Here is a 17,081-nt window from a genome sequence, read left to right on the forward strand (position 1 = left end):
TTTTTGGTAGTGCCATAATTTATCCTAGTGAAGGTACTTCTATTTATACTTGAAGATTCATTTATGCATTGAAAAGCTATTTCTTAAATAGGCACAAGTTTATTTGCATTAATGGCATACATATTACTACTACCATTTCACTTTTAAGAAATTTATCCAAAGATAATGTATGAAGGACCTGTATGAAGATCAAGGACTTGTATGAATATATAATCAGCATTTTTACTTGTATGAAGATATAATAAGTATATTTACTTCAGGGACTTGTATGAAGATATAATCAATATACTTACTTCAGTTTGGCATATGCAGTCAGAGGAAAACCTTTTGCTTTGTTAACAATAAGAATAAATATGTCATCAAAGGTTATTAATAAGAGGACATTGTAGGGACTTACCTAGAACTTTGCTGTAATACAAATTCCATTGTCCCCAGTACGACTGAAATATATAGTCTTGCAGAGGATAAGATATGATATTTTTGACCCTTTCACCGAAGGTCATCTGGTCAGTGAGCTCTGACAAGGCTGCAGGTACATAGGAGGCAGGCGCAGGGATTTTCCCACAGTGTCTCTCCACTGTCGAGGCTGGAGAGAATCTCAATGTGTACATAAATGGGATTCCTAATTTCAGAGCAACCAGTTCCCCACAGACTGTTACTGGGTCAGCTACCAGCACATCAAAACCACCTTTCTGAAGCCTTGACATTAACTTGGGGTTGTTTAGTACTCCATCACAGATTTGTAAATTAACTTGAAAAAAACTATCTAGGAGTTTTCCTAGTTCTTTGTAGAAAGTCCAGAGTGTGAGAGGAGTTGGTCTGTGGTCTAGCCACAGCATTATCATCTGTTCAATTAAGGAATCTATATTGCTCTTCATGAAGGAAACAGGTATCACCTCAAAATTCACAGAAGAATCAGGATGAGAGTTGATGAATAGAGTTGCTGATGAAGTCAGTACAGTCACACTGTGATTTCTTTGAGTCAACTCTTCTAGAATGATCTTAATATTTAACCAATGGCTACCATCCGATGGCCAAATTAGCACATTTCCACTTTGAACAATTTCAGCCAGAGTCAAATTAAAAACCAGCAGAAAGACAAATTTCTTAGGCATGATGATGCCCATTATGGAAACCAACCTACTGTAGCTCTTTCCAGGTGTACATAAACTTTTAAAATATACTTAGGTAAGTTTCTTTCAAATAAAATAATATTTAGTGTAACAGTGACACTTATTCATGTCAATTGATCTATAGATGAAAAGGAAAACAATGTAATTAAAATTCTTATCTGCATTAATACAATTATTTCAACAACAGAAATGAAATGCGGTTCTCTGTTAAAGAAAAAAGAAAGCAGGCAGACAGGTTATAAGCCTGGTATCTGTGTGCTCTGTAATAATAACTGTTATTTATACAGTGTGTCTCCAATTTACTCTATCTTTTCAAAATTACGTTAAACTGAAAGTAACACTTATTGCTGAAGCCACTTTGTCAAACATATAGTCCCTTCAAGTTGTATGTCTTTATTATAAGGTGCTTTATCATACAAAGTAGATTAGCCGTAGAAAATTTTCACCAGTGAGAATAATACAGTCCTTGTATTTTGAATCAAATTTTTATTTTTATTCCCATATGTTTACTTTAAAGGGAGGACTCCAAAGGGGAATAAAACATATATAAAGTACTAGAATCATATTTAATAAGATTTAATATACACTTGCAGAAGAATGTTTAGTTCATCCCTTTAAAATTAAATTACAAGAAAGTTTCTTAAAATATGTATAATGCTATCATTTGAATTGAAAATCCTTAAAACAACATTTTTGTATGGAAGTTCTTTCTTACATATTTTCCACCCAAAGCCATACCCTGACTTGAAGGTGTCTTCTTCCTGTGTGCTTCCTGAGCATTGTACAGAATGGCTATGATTTAACTGTGCTGATTTACTTCCCATTGCCTTTCAGATCTGGAGGTGGCTCCAGCAGCCACAAGCCTGGAAACCAGCCTTCACAGTGTTTTAGGAACATGAGTAATCAACTCCTGTTTAACTTTAAAGTTTTAGCTTCACATCAGTGCTTCATTTTTTTTTTTTAAATTTGAGTTCCTTGATTGGCATTTAGTTATTTCTTTTGAATGCTTACATTTAGATAAACACTTTTCCCTTTGTTTTCTTGTATATAAACTATCTTTCTAGAACTTTCATTTTAGCCCCAGGTCTACCATGAAATGTTTCCCCACTTTTGTGATTATAACCTCAGGCAAGTTATGCGGCTTTCTCATTACAAAACGGGGGAGAATGGAGGGTCTAATTCCTACAGTTGTGAGCACGGAATGAAACAGTGCGTACCAATTATTCAGAACAGCATCTGTGTGCAATGAATGTTAGTTGTATATGATATGGTAGGAAGAGAGTCTTTCTTTCTCTCATCACCCCCTCTCATTTCTCTCACTGAGGCACCTGAGCTTTGGTGTCAGGGGGAAGAAGAGTTCACCACCTTAAATTATGCCTTTGGGATATTAATTATTTTCAGCTGGCTATTTTAAAGAATGAGAGACTGAAAAAAACCTTTGACCTCTACCTAACTGCCTAAAAGAACTCAGATAGACTACCTGCTCCAGGAAGGGGGACATCACCACAGATATTTATAACTTAATATAACTAGTGTGTGATAGGGAGGAAAGGACCCTTTGACCAAAGTCTTCTCTGTGTCCTATTGCTAAATATGACCCAGCAAACATTCATTTACCAGCCCTGGTTGGTGTGGCTCGGTGGATTGAGTGCCAGCCTGTTAACCGAAAGTTCACTGGTTCCACTCCCAGTCAGGGCACGTGCCTGGGTTGTGGGCCAGGTGCTCAGTTGAAGGTGTGCAAGAGGTAACTAATCCATGAATTTCTCACACATTGATGTGTCTCTCCCTCTCATTCTCTCTCACTTCTCCTCAATAAAAATAAATAAATTCCTTAAAATAAAAAAAAACATTTACATACTAGACATTTGCTTTTCTATCTCCATGTGAATTGCCTTCCTACCCTTTGAACAACATGGAATATAAGCCCAACTGCCTGATCTGTCCTCAGTCTCATATTCTATGGGACCCTCATATGTACCTACACAATGATTTTGCTCATTTTCTGCTGTTAAACTGACTCTTGTTAATTTAATTATTAGTCCAGCCAGAAGAACTTAGATAGAAAGGGGGAGCATTTATTTTTCCACCCCCACAGTGCAGATGTCTCTCAGCACTGCGAATTCTTCCACAAGTTTCAGTCATGCTCAGTCTCCAGTACCAAAGTTTGCAATTGACTTGTTTTAACAAATATATAATCTTCACTTTAAAATGGTGAGTCAAAAGGCTGAGTTTGAGGCTGTCCTCTCATGCCTCAAACCTTTGGAATGTTAAAACAGGGCAAAAAGGCCCTTTGGACTGAGGCTTAAGCAGCACTGTGTCCCAAATAACTATTTCTAAGTATAACAAGAAAGCAGATATTATCACTACTGGACTGAAAATTAAAAATATTGTTTAGATTTAGTGTCGCTATGTTAGCTTATCGGCACCTTCCTTCTATAGAAATAGAAGGAAGGAAATAGAAGGAAATAGAATAAATGCCAATAGAAATACCTTCCTTCTCTTGGCATGTAGTTATTTCTTTTGAATTATTAGCTAACGTGCATGCTTTCTGCAATGGGTTTTACGAGAAACAGAGTAATCAAGTCAGCAAATGAAGGCCAGTAGCACCATCTACTGCTAACTATGAGATTTGCACACTTTCTGTTCTCTCCGACACCGTTACTCCCCTTCCCTTTGTCATTAGTACCCTTTGGCTTTGTCTCCTACTTGGAACTGTTTGGATTTCTGCCTGAAACAGTCCTTCCCAAATAACTATTCTTCTTGATATCAAATAAATGTGTGGTGCGTCTCACTTTGGCCTTTTATTTTTAGGTTAACAATATAAAACTCAAGATGATAGCCATAAAAATTATAGCCTCTACTCTCCTTCATTGAGAAGGAGAGAAACAAAAGCATGGTAGCCCTCTTGGGGAACCCTGCATGTCCCACAACGAACTCCATCTTGGATGTCCTGCCTGTGGCTGTTATCTGGCCCATGGGTCATTTTGGAAAAGGTCATGCTGCCAGCAGTTATTTGAAAGGTTCTAAAAAATCAAGATTAAGTTAAATTTAAAAATAAAGGGGAAAAAAAGGAAGGAAGGGGAGAGGGTAGCAAAAAAAAAAAAAAGAGAGAGAGAGAGAGAGACTAGGAAGAAAGAGTTAAAAAAAAAAAAGATCCAAGCCAAAATACATAACTCTTCAGGGAAAAGACTCTAATACATTTTTTCTCCTTTAAAATGTCTACTGGAAATTAAACACTATAGAGATATATATACTCAAATTTGTTTCATTTCTATCACTTTATTTTTCACTAATTACCTGTGTTCTATGTATACTTACTTCATGCAAAGATCTAAATATTATGGTCATAACTTTTTCTTTTTTGAAGATCTGATGATTTTTTCTCTTAATTTAATATATTTGCAAGACAGTTTATTGTTATTATAGATGACATTAGTTTTTAGAGATCACTCATCTGATTTTTATATAGAATAATACATTATGTATTTATACAAATCTAATATGTAAAGATTACTCACCCCCCCCCCCCCCCACACACACACTCACAACCTGTTTGTTTTTATAGTGGCCAAAGTATAAAACCATCGGTAGCAACAGCTAATGTTTTTGGATTATAAATATTTTTTTACTGGCATTGAAATGCTGCATTATAGTTTTCTTAAATGTTTCCCTAATTACATGGCTTTCTAATTGTTAATATGAATATAAAAATAAACTTTACCTGGTTCAACTTTAAACAAATAATTTGAAACCTGCAGCAGGCTTTTCTTTCTTTTAATTAAAGAGAAGCTTTCTTAAGACCAGAAAGCTATCCTCAGGCAAATCTCCCCAGGCAACAGAGTCACCTGGAGACTGTGCCTAAAGGAATGGCAAGTTACCTAGAGATTACATGGCCCAATTAAATTCCATTCAGCAAACTAGTATAAGTGAGAAATACAACAGCAGATTTCAACAGCTAAATGCACTGAAAGGAAGAATGAAGTACGAAGAAAGTTTAAACCTAAAATATTCTAAATAATTACTAGATTTGTACCTGAAATTTTAAAATGAGAGAAAAAAATTCTAGAAGTTTTGCTGTCAGTCTTCAGTTTGAGCACTATTCTCAAACTGGTAACCATCTGATTGTATCTTAATGTGTTTGATAGAAGCTTTTTCTTCAAAATTGTATTGCAAGGATTGAGATATAACACACATGAAGCACTTACCAGAGTGCCTAGTGCACAGGATGAGATCAACAGACGTTAACTGCTGTTACCATAATGATATCCATGAGTATCATTTGAACCAAATACCCATGACTTGAAATAAGAGAAGTAATATTGCTATTATAATATCCAATATCTAGCAATTAGTACAGATGAAGGATTCTCCTTAATGTTCTCATTGCATCACACTGCAGAAAACTAACCTTACAGAAAGCTGTTCTATTTATTTACTCAGGTGTGACAATTTGAGCCTGCATGTACGTGGGTTCATGGCAGTGACTTTGATTAGAGCATTCAAGCTGAAGTACAAGATAAAATTCAAATTATAAACTGGAAATGTTATTTTTATGTCAGCTCTAATTGCCACTCACATTTATCACACATACAAAGGCTTGCACCAAAATAAATTATCTGTCATATCAATACTTTTACTTCTTACCTGGTGTTTTGAATGAGTGTTCATGTCCCTGGGCATCAGTAAGAGTGTGTTTTAGGAAAACTAACTTAAATAGTCATTGTGAGTTAGAAGAGGATAATTTGATCAGAAAGATGATATTATCAAAATCAGAGAGCAAGAACATTTTTAGAAATCTTCATTACATTCCCATGAACAAATTGTAAGAAGTATTAGTCTCATGTGGGATTAGTGGAATAGTGTGGCTTTATAACTAGCATTAACTTACAAGCACAATATAATGGAACATGTAATACTGAGACTGCCATCATGGAGGAGGTTTACCTGGGGATAATCTCACCAGTATGAATAAGGAGCATTGTAATCATAATTATTACTCCAAGGTTTAGAAGGAGCAGTTAACAAAAACTTAAATAACAAGATGAAAGTGGAGACATATATATAGTGAGCAAGGAGCTCTCCAATTACCTTCCTCTATGTTATGAACTGAGATACTGCACATACACAGATGTCACTGTTAGCTTACTGCACGCATGAGGAGATTAAAGAGTTGTTGCGGGTCTTAACAGCTTCATTACCGGATAAAATGGCCATTTCTCCATTTTCTGCTTTTCACTTTTAGCTCCATGGTGTTGGCTATTTACTTATATCATCACAGGATAGTTTATAATCCTCATCAGGCTATGTTTATTCTCTCTGAATGATAGAATACATAGGTCTTTGCACCAATTGTAACTAACATTTCTCTTAACACTGCTCACCAATGAAACCCATGCCTATATGGTCAATTCATTTATAAAAATGGATCCAATAATATAAAATGGGAAAAGAAAGTCTATTAATTTATTTATTTTAAAATTCTCACCCAGGGATATGTTTGTTGATTTTAGAGAGAAAGTAAGGGGGAAGTGGAGGGAAAGAGAGAGAGAGAGAGAGAGAGAGAGAGAGAAACATTGAAACATTGATGTGAGAAACATCAATTGGTTGCTTCTCATATGTGCCCTGAAAGAGGATTGAACCCACAGCTTTGGTATGTGCCTTGACTGGGAATCGAACCCACAATCTTTTTTTAAAATTAATTAATTTATTTTTATTCATTTACAATTGTCTGCATTTTCTCCCCTTCCCTTCACCCCACCGCAGCCAGTCCCACCTCCCTCCCCCACCTCTACCCTCCCCCTTGATTTTGTCCTTGTGTCCTTTATAGGCACACTGTTTCTTTCCCCATGCTTGGTTTTCGGGAAAATTCGTATTGTTTAAAAATTTCCTCGTGTATCAACTCAACTCTAAAATTTTTCAGAATGCTACTTTGTCCTATCACATGTTGCTTATCTCCTTTACAGTATTTCTGTTCTTTATACACATTTTCATTATCCACATCATGCCTATTGTAAACATTCTTTCATGTCTAACTTCTCTGTTTGACAATTGTAAAATCTTTGAAGCCAAGAACTTCATCTTAGTCTTTGTTGTCGCCTCCCCAACCAAGAGAGTGCTTACTAAAAAATAGGAAATATATGAGGTATGACCAGAGATTATCCACACGTATGTGTGTTTTTAAACATACACACAAGGACACAAATGTCTATATTAATGACTGGTTTATAAAAAGCTTAATCTCTTTCAGCTTTCCCCACACACCACTAGAGTTTCTAGGCAACTTCTATTTTCAACAATATGTAAATGAGAATCAAGCTCTAATTTTAAATTAAGATATTTGTCTCTGTATGTTATGCATAAAAAAACTTAGTCGGTGCCTTTAAGTCCACAAAATTAGAAAACAGCACGCATAAAGCATATTGTCTTTTATGTTCTTTCTTCCTATCACATGACAATGGTAGATAGTAATAGATATGTGGGGTCGAAAACTAGTCATAGGAAATAAAAAAGAGGTCATACAAAGCTATGCTCGCTTAAATTCAAATAATACAAAAAAATTGTCACTTACCCAAAGCTTCACTATAGTAGGAATCCCATGATTTCCAAAGACGATCGAAGATGTAGTCCTGTAGATGGTAGGAGATGAAATTTCTTACTCTGTCAGTGAAAGGCATCTGGTCGGTGAGTTCTGATAAAATGGCAGGAACATAGGAAGGAGGGTATGGTGTCTTCCCACAGTGTTTTTCCACTGTTGATGCTGGAGAAAACCTCAAGGTGTACATAAATGGAATTCCAAGTTTTAAAGCTATTATATCACCACAAGGAAACACTGGATCTGATACCAGGACCTCAAATTTGCTTTTCTTCAGCTTTTCCATCAGGTTTTGGTTTTTGAGAACACCATCACAGTTTTCTCTACACATCATGTGGAAGTCCTCTAAGACTTTGCCAATTTCGAGATAGAATCTCCACATGGTTGAAGGAGATGGTCTATTTTCCATCCAGGTCAAAACAAACTTCCTGATTACTTCTAGGGTTCTTTCCTGGCCAAAGGCCACCTTATATACTTCAAATGTCAGAGATGGAGTATGGGTGGGCTTGATGAAAAGTGCACCAGAAGAAGCTAGGACAGTCACATTATGCTGTTTTCTAATCAGCTCATCTATAATTATCTTAATATTTAGCCAATGACTACCTTCCATTGGCCAAATCAGAACATTCCCACCAAGAGTGACTCCTAGGAGACTCATCTGAAGAGACATCAGTAGAATGTTTTTTAACATGATGCAGTTTGATGTGGAAGATTTGATGAAATGTGACACAAATGAATTTCTGTTCAAATAAAAAGGAAAGGCAAATTATTCTTCAGTTTCATTCAAACCAGTGATATCCTTAAGAGCTTTCTCTCTACAAAATGTTTGTCATGGTAGCTTCATATTTGATGATAATTACCAGTTTAGGGGCAACATGTATTGTACCTGTCAACCTGTTGTTTTAGCTTCAGTTATGATTCTTTTTCTTGTTTTTAAAAAATATTTTATCGTATGTTTTTTATTCTTTTTCCATTACTAGATTCCTCAACCCTTTCTTCACATCTCATCACTGGTAAATTGTTACTATTATATTGTTTGAAGCCACTGTATATCTGAACTTTATGCTCAGGCCTGGGAACCGAAACTTCAGATATGACCCAAAATGTAGAGATGCTTAGTTAGTTTGGAGTGTAGAGATGCTAATTCTATAGGTTTTTCAATATTTAATAAATTTCATATAATGTCATTAGCAATAATTAATTTTGATCATAGTTACTAATTATTAATAGATAAAATGATTACAAAGAGAATACTTAAAATATGAAGTATGATCATAGTATAATAGTTATTGCTACTTTATCTTAATAAATCACTGAGAAAAAATTTCAAGTAAGTAAATAAATTGTGTACAAATGCATATGCAGGAGATGATGGGTAATGTCACTAGTGAATAAGAGTTCTTTGGAGAAGACTGTGAGGTGAAGCATGCAGCTCAGAAAGCTAGCTAGCCTGTGTGAATAACAACTACTTTACACCTAGATTCTGCCTTTCATAATTACTAGCATTTATTAACTGCTCACTATCTGTCAGACATTGTGCGGTATGTTTTATATATGTTAATATCATTTACTTTGCACTGACAATGAGGTTCAATACGGTAGATATGGTCATTATTCCCACATCAAAGAAGGAAACATTGGTCAGAGAGAGGGAGTAGCTTGCCAAGTTAATAGAACAAAATGAGAAAGGAACTGATGGTAGCTGCCCTAAGGCTTTTTGGCTCCAAAGCCTATTGTACTGAGAAAATTGATATAAATGGAGCCATTTCAAAACAGAGCCACCATCCCTTACACATCTTGTTCCTTGAACATTTGTAATGTTTGCAAGGAGCAAAATAACCGTTGGACTAAGCCAAATCAACATTATCTTCAGAACAAGTATTTATGATGGTGACAGGAAAGCAGGTCTCCTGACCACAAGGCAGATGATTCTGGACAGTGACTAGCGATGTGTAGATAAAGAGCAACTTAGCTTGTTAACATCAATATAAATGCCTTTCGTCTATTCATATAATAATTTCCCTTCCCTTTTTCATAAAAACCCCTTTCCTGCATCCCCATAATTGGGACATAATTTGATTTTCTCCCTGAACATCTGACATGGATTGCAATGTGTTTTGATTGCAAATAAATGCTTATTGCCACTCACTTTGGCTTTTTATTTTTAGGTTAGCAGTATTAATCACTAGGATAGATTGCCCCATTAGAGTGTACCATGTCACATTAGCAACTATAAAGCACCTATCTCTAGGAATGATAAACTGCCCAAAACATACTGACACAATACAAAATGTACAATATAAGTTTGTCTGACCTGTACTGGATAAGGCAGAATCAAGTCATCTGAGTAAAATAATCTCTATGACCATTGTATGTGCATCTCTCTGTAAATAAGCAGAGGTGGTTCTTTTGTTTTAATAAATCTGTTAAAATTAAAAATTCTAAAATTGTTAATAATGCCTCTTTTGACCTACCTTATCACCAAAGATAATCTGTAGTGAAACATGACTGCTTCATTGCAACATTTACCTTTACAAAGTACTGTTCAGAGCTTAGCAGAATAGAAATCATACCGTTCACAGGGTGGATTTCCAATCGAGGCTCTGTTCAGTAAGATTTCATAGTATACGCAGAATTTCTGCCTCCTGGCGTCAACCTCATCCATAGTGACTTGGAAGGAGACTTTTAAATAGTTGTCACAGTCCATTAGAACAAATAACTGATCTCAATTCATTGTAATTGTATTCATTTTATTTACTATCAGGAAATCAGATCCGGTATTAAACAACTAACATACAGTCATGCACCACAGAACAAGGTTTCCATCAATGACAGACCTTATATATGATGATGGTGCCGTAAGATTCTGGCGGAACTGAAAAATTTCTATTGCCTGGTGAGATTGTAGGCATCGTAACATTGCACTGTGGAGCATTACTCGTGTGTTCATGGTGATGTTGGGACGAACGACACCCCTGCCCTGCCAGTCGTATGGAAGGACGGCACAAACATGTTCAGTGCATAGTACTTGATAGTGACATAAACAACTACGCCAGTGGCCTGTGCTTTTACTATTCGAGAGTTTTATTGTATTTTAGAGTGTACTCTATTTGTTGAAAAGTTTTGCTGTACACAATATGCCATGTTACACCAGCTGCAACCTCACGCGAAATATGTTTACTGTGTCTTCTGACTGCATAATTTTCTCTTGTGCTTGATTTAGTCTCATGTTTTATAAATTTGGTGTAGCCTAAATACCGTATTTAAAAAATCTGCAGTAATTAAGAGTAATATCATAGAGATTCGCATTCACTCACCACTCACTCACTAGTTCACCCAGGACAACTTACAGTCACGTAAACTCCATTCATGGTCAGTTTCCTGTCATGCACATCTTAATTCAACACACCAACACAACACAATCGGTGATCAAGAGGATGGGATTGTGCGTGCAGTGTGTTTTTCTATACAATGCCTTTGACTGCAAATGGCTAACTTTCTGGGTTGAAATCACTGCCTTTTGGTGATCTGTGGCATTGCACTGTGCTCTGTTTATTTCCTGCTTTCAGGCGTTGCCCAGAATACCCACCCTCAATTGTGGGTGCTGTAAAAGATCAGACTACTCTGCAGAGACCAACCAACAGGTCTCAGTCTGAGGTGGGTGTGTTTCTCAAGGTCTCTAAACAAGACCCTCCTGAGTGTTAGTTCTGGAGGTGATTTGCAATAATCATACTCAAAAGTCTGGTGTTGAGACAAGTGAGCTAGATGGGACAGTAGGGCTTTGCCCCTTTCCCTCAGGAAGGGGCCAGAGACACAGTCTATCTCCTGGGAGCCAAAGGGAGTTCCCCTGTATTAGCACTGGAAGGGAGGCTGGCTGCTGGGCCTAGAGAGGGGTAGTTAGTTATGACCCCCTAGCCGTAGATATTCCTGGTCTGTTAAAAGAGCACTGACTCAGTATGCTGCTGCTGGACCTCACCTACCAAACTATAGTTGCTTTAATGGATGACTCATGTTCCCTAACCATAACTCCACACAGAAAGGGAAAACAGTTGCACCTAAACCACCAAGGGAATGGTGTGGATCTCTAAAAGGTGCAAAGAGGCAGTCAGTTTGGTTGACACCAGTTAACATTAGATGACAGCGTGGTGATACAATCACAACACTTTTAACACCACCACACTCTGGAGGAGGCACCAACGAGCTGCTGACCCATAATCACCCCAAAGTAAACCTTCACATGAGGCACACAGTAAACTCAGTGCCCTGTGTGCCCTATGCATCACGGACTTTCAACCCCAGACAAGCCACATTAGAAAATTGCTCTCCTGCCGTGACATCTGGGGAGGGGGTGGGAAAATGAGTATTTGAAGCTAGCCCTAGAGTGACTATGCCCAAAATTCCAGCAGCTGTGAACACTATCCAGGTGATTCAAGCCCTTTAGCTTAAATATGACCAATGGCTCAAACGTTTAAAAGCCGCCCTTCCTGCCCAAACAGTCACCGATACCCTGACCTCTGGGTACTGACCATTACATTGTCTAATTTCAATCTGATTTGTCTGATAGGCTTATGTAATTCAGACCCATCTCTGGTGATACAGGGCCAAACATTACATGGTCAGGAACACAGAACTAAATTTGTTTTAAACCTAGGCTACACACGTGCCTCCAGCTTTTACTACTTATGGACGGAAACCTCCTCTGCCTTGGAGGAAATCACCACCCAGTTACTTGCAAACTGCACCCCTGAAGATCCCCAAAATTTACTGAAAATTTAGGATACAAGTAAATGTTATTAAAGTGCAAGCAAAACTTAATGCCCCAAATCTATGTGACCCCATTAGATTGCTTGGACCCTCAGTTACCCTCCTGGGATGGTTCCCTCCACCTGCAACAAACCTGGAGGTAGCAATGCCCCAGCCCATGACATCAGGGGACATAAGCTCATCCCAAGCGCTGCCTCCAAAACCTTCTACTATGACAGAGATGTCACCAAGGAAGATTGGGTGGATGAAGGTGAGCTCTGCCAGAACCTGGGTGCTGAATTGAACATTTTTTTTGTTTAAATTTCCTGCTCGCAACCCTGTGAGTGGCATTTTCCAGAGCTCAGAGGTGACGTTGAAAGCAGCTTTGCAAAGCCAAGGTATGTGTGTGAAGTCTCACAACCTTACAGGGGCTCACAAACACTTCGTTTAGTTTCTTGCCTTTACCACACCTACTGGATTGCCACTGGATCGGCCCACATTATACATCCTGCTGGGAGTTAGGGAATTTCCTTTTTGTTGGGAGGACCCTCTCTGGCTATGCTCCCACCACCACAGCCTCCTCCCACGACTCTCCAAGGCCATAATCACAGGGTCACCTCCCTGCACCACCTCATGAGAACCCTTTCCCGTAGTCACTGCTCAGGGTACCACACTCCCCCCATTCACAACTCCAAGAATCTTAACCTTTTTATACAATAGGAAGAAACCAGAACTCATTTAGGGGGCCTCTTGAATTGCTGGGATCAACAAAGGCTGTTTCCAAAAGTTAGTGGTTTACTCAGTTGATTATTGACCCTCTCCCCATTTGCTTCACAGAAGGCATCCTGGGCGATCCTGCAGCTTGCTCTACGCTCTCTGTAATGCTCAACAGCTCCCCATAGGACACTTGCCTTACAGTATGGGGCACCTGGAAGGAGCCCCACATGTCCCTCATGGTCCCCCATATCTGACCAGGCACCGACACCACATGAATATGACCTACACCTTGTCTAGAACAGCATAATCCCCAGAGTCTTGGGCCCCATGATCCAGTCAGCTGGAGAAAAACCTAACTTATTCTGGCCTCCCTGAGCACAGAGCTGGTGTCCAACACAAAGGTGCCCTGGGCCTATCACATACACCTGGCTGTCCAAATGTGCACTTCTCCTGCTCTCAGCTTCCGACGTCTCTGCCTGTGTGCTGGCTCCCAGGAGATACTGAAGGTCCACTCTGTACTTTAGTCCCCCAGGGACTACATTTACAAACTACTGAGCAGGATACCCACTCAACTCTCCTTCTACCCTCTCACATCAAAAGCATGCAGTATTCATACCCAGCATTATTTTGAGAGCGAGTACTACTTTCCCTCACAGAGACAGGTGTGCGTCAAAGCTTGGTAGCACGGTCGGGAATGCAGTAACAACTGATTAGGGTAAACATCAACTTGTCAGCCATCCTTGGTAAACATACCAGGCTGTTACATCAGAGCCTTAAAGCGGCAATGTAGGGTAAGTAGATGCAGTCTGGCTTCCTCACCCAGGTGTCTGGGTAACTAAGGGAAGCAGTGTTCCCATAGCCTTCAGAGGATCCTGAAAAGTAGTGTTTTCATAGCCTTGAGACTGGGTCCAATAAACTGTTCCCATAACATGAAGTGGACTTGGGTGCACAGAATTATGTTATGTCATATAATTTCTGGCATCTTGCAAGCTTTGTTCCCCTCTAATACTTAAATAGGTAGAGACTCCCTGCTGGGGGTGATGATGAGAGACATGCGAGGGGACAGGTGCCATGATGGAGGCCACGACAGGAGACATGCAGGGAGACACACAGCTTACAGCATGCGTGGCTTACCCACCCACGAATAAAGGCATGCCAGACATCCCAACGGCTCTGTGAATATTTTTCCGTCTGCACGAATACCATGAACCTGCCTGGCCTTAAAGGGTGGCAACACAAGCAATAATATGATTCTGCAGTAAAGATAGCTTTGGATAACTACTTAGTTTTAGATTACTTATTTTTCAAGGGAAGAGGTGTGTGTACTTGTAAAGGGTACCATTTGTTGCATGGATATTAAAAATTCTGGACAAATCCAAACACACATACAAAAGATGACTCCATTGGTATAAGTAGTCCATAATCTCACCCATGTTTCAATCAAATACCTACGCTAACCTTACCCAAGGGCTCTGATTTATTTTATTAGCTGAACCCCCCAAAAGGGAGGTAGGCGATGGCTAAGGGCAGGATTTCAAACTGTCATTTGTCTATGGATGTTGGGGATTGTCATTTTTGATTTGCTTAAATATTCCTTGTGTTGGGTGACCAAAACCCTGCCACAGGCCTTCAATAGCTTCAATGTCCAGACAGTGCCTATGCTTTTCCTTGAAGTTTCCTGCCTAGGCATCATGAAATCAATTGTGATGAGAAAAACAAATTTTGAGAAAGTGACTTTGTTTTCCTGCCTAGGCATTTTACAGTATGACAACCCAACTCATAGCCAGAAACTGGACGTTTAGATAAGAACTTAAGTATAGGATGCCTGCCATAAATTCTATTTTACTTTTCCTGGGGCACCTTTTAAAATAACCATGGTGAAAGACAAATACCATGATTTCACTTATATGTGGAATCTAAAAAACAATATGAACTAATGAACAAAATAGAGACAGAGGCAGGTATACAAGGAACAGATTGACAGCTATCAGAGGGGAGGGAGTGGGGGGCCTGATGAAAGCAAGAGAACAGATTAGCTAAAGAACGTATATTCATAACTCATAGCCACGGACAACAGTGCGGTGAAGGCAAGAGGGGGTGAGGGTGTGGGGGAGTGGGCAAAAGGGAGGGATAAACTGGGACATCTGTAATACAGTGAACAACAACAACGACAGTAAATTACCACTTAGAGTTACGCTAGGGAGTGGGAGAGAGGTTAGTGACTTCCATCCCCGGCTACTTTATATGTAACAAGGTACCTGCTACCATGCTCTCTATCTCCTGCTGGTGTGTGATCTGAGATGGTGCACTGCCTTCCCCTGGCTTAATTGTGTCCCTAACTTCTGGGATCTGTAAGTAATAACTTTTATGACTCATTTCCATTGTGTGGGTGTATTGAAACTGCACCTTCAGTGCAAATGACCCAGTGGATTTCATCTCCCCAAAGTGGGAGTTTGGTGCTACCTGCTGAAGGTGCTGCCTGCCTCCCTTGTGGGGGTGGCTGGTGTCTACTCATTCAGCAGGTCATAACTGCAAATTCTTGATTCAGTACACCAGCTCCAGCTTCCTAGCACAGTGATGTGACCGACTGAGAGATTTCTAAAACTACTGAGATACCATTTAGATTTGATTGTGTTCATAAATTTAAAATTAAATTAAAAAATTAAAATAATTATAAAATTAGGTGAAAAACCTCTATTGACCATAGAGGTTTAAAGAGGTTATAAACAAAAGATTTTTCTAACATGAAGGTCCAAATTTGTGATTTTAATTATTCTGGTCTTAAGATCACTGAAAAACTAATCTATTCTTTCCAGAAACTTTTGAAAAAACTATACCTAAAAAATGATGCATATATTTGTGAAATCAGGTGTGTTCAAAGAAAATTCTCATATATGAAAATATATGAAGCTAGTATATACAAATATTTTCATCATAGATGATAGTAAAGTGTGGCTATAATGAATTACACAAAAAGTCAGTAAGCATAGTATTTATTATTATCGCAGTTGGTTATTGATACCATAACAGTATTTTCTTGAGACACTTTAAGTTTCCTGTTTTAATAAATAAATTTGATTTTGCATAACACTTATTTTATATATAAAATATATAAATTTAAAAATATATAAATATAAATAATCCATTACCCAATATTAAGAATATTTAAATGCCCACAAAGGATGACATCCTGATTTTTATAGTTGCTGTTCTGAAGACTACTGTCACTGTAAGAATCATTTTTATCTTCACCATACATTAATATAAATGTTATTTGCTATTTTATGTGTGCTTAATGAAGAAACAAATGACCTCCCAACTGTGAGGGAGTAGAAGTAATAGATGAACCTTTAGAGACGTCATTGAACTCACACTTAGATAAAATGCTCAGTTTACTGCTCTATGATACACCTCCTTCAATATCTATACGATTATTCTGAAGTGTAACTCCCGTGAGGAAAATTATTTCAAAATAGAACTAAAAACTTTTTCAAAAGGAAGTAATAAAACAACCTAAAATTCAACCTACAATTTTGTCATGGTTAATACTGCTTTTTAGAAGAAAAACCAAAATAAATCCAAATGTTCAATACACAAGGCTTTTAGGTAGCTTACATTGCTTTAATTTTCTTACCTGAAGTGTCTCGCTGCACCGTTAACAGCAATCACTTGCCATTAAGGACCTGAACTTAAATAACCTTTAGTTGGGTAAGTATGGAATGATGAGAAATATGATCTTAAGTGGAAAAAAAGGTTATACAGATTTGTTTACTCACAACATTCCTCATACATTACATTATTAAGCAGATTAACTTTTGTTAAAGGCATATCCTTCTATTACTTCCCTGCCAAGTGTTTGCATTGGATACTGCCTTTGCTATAATGGTCTCCACCAC

The 17,081-nt window shown here is 38.1% G+C and overlaps 1 protein-coding gene across 7 annotated transcripts in view; it reads right to left on the reverse strand.

Moving 5' to 3' along the window:
- LOC112320082 (UDP-glucuronosyltransferase 2A2) overlaps positions 1–16,876 on the reverse strand; it is a 61,371-nt gene extending 44,495 nt beyond the window's left edge. The window contains exons 1-2 of one of the 7 annotated variants that reach the window (XM_053923550.2): positions 16,820–16,876; positions 7,702–8,465 (exon numbers count right to left, since the gene is read on the reverse strand). In XM_053923550.2, coding sequence (XP_053779525.1) covers positions 7,702–8,416 — 715 coding nt within the window. In that variant the 5' untranslated portion in view covers positions 8,417–8,465; positions 16,820–16,876. Of the gene's footprint in view, positions 1–397; positions 1,252–5,338; positions 5,415–5,569; positions 5,638–5,777; positions 5,868–7,701; positions 8,466–10,039; positions 10,098–16,819 lie in introns of those variants that run through there. The other 6 variants (XM_024577497.4, XM_045185552.3, XM_045185569.3 and 3 more) reach the window with 6 other exon arrangements.
- Positions 16,877–17,081: the final 205 nt, after the last annotated feature.

Source organism: Desmodus rotundus, chromosome 4 (assembly GCF_022682495.2).
Source record: "Desmodus rotundus isolate HL8 chromosome 4, HLdesRot8A.1, whole genome shotgun sequence".
Taxonomy (NCBI): domain Eukaryota; kingdom Metazoa; phylum Chordata; class Mammalia; order Chiroptera; family Phyllostomidae; genus Desmodus; species Desmodus rotundus.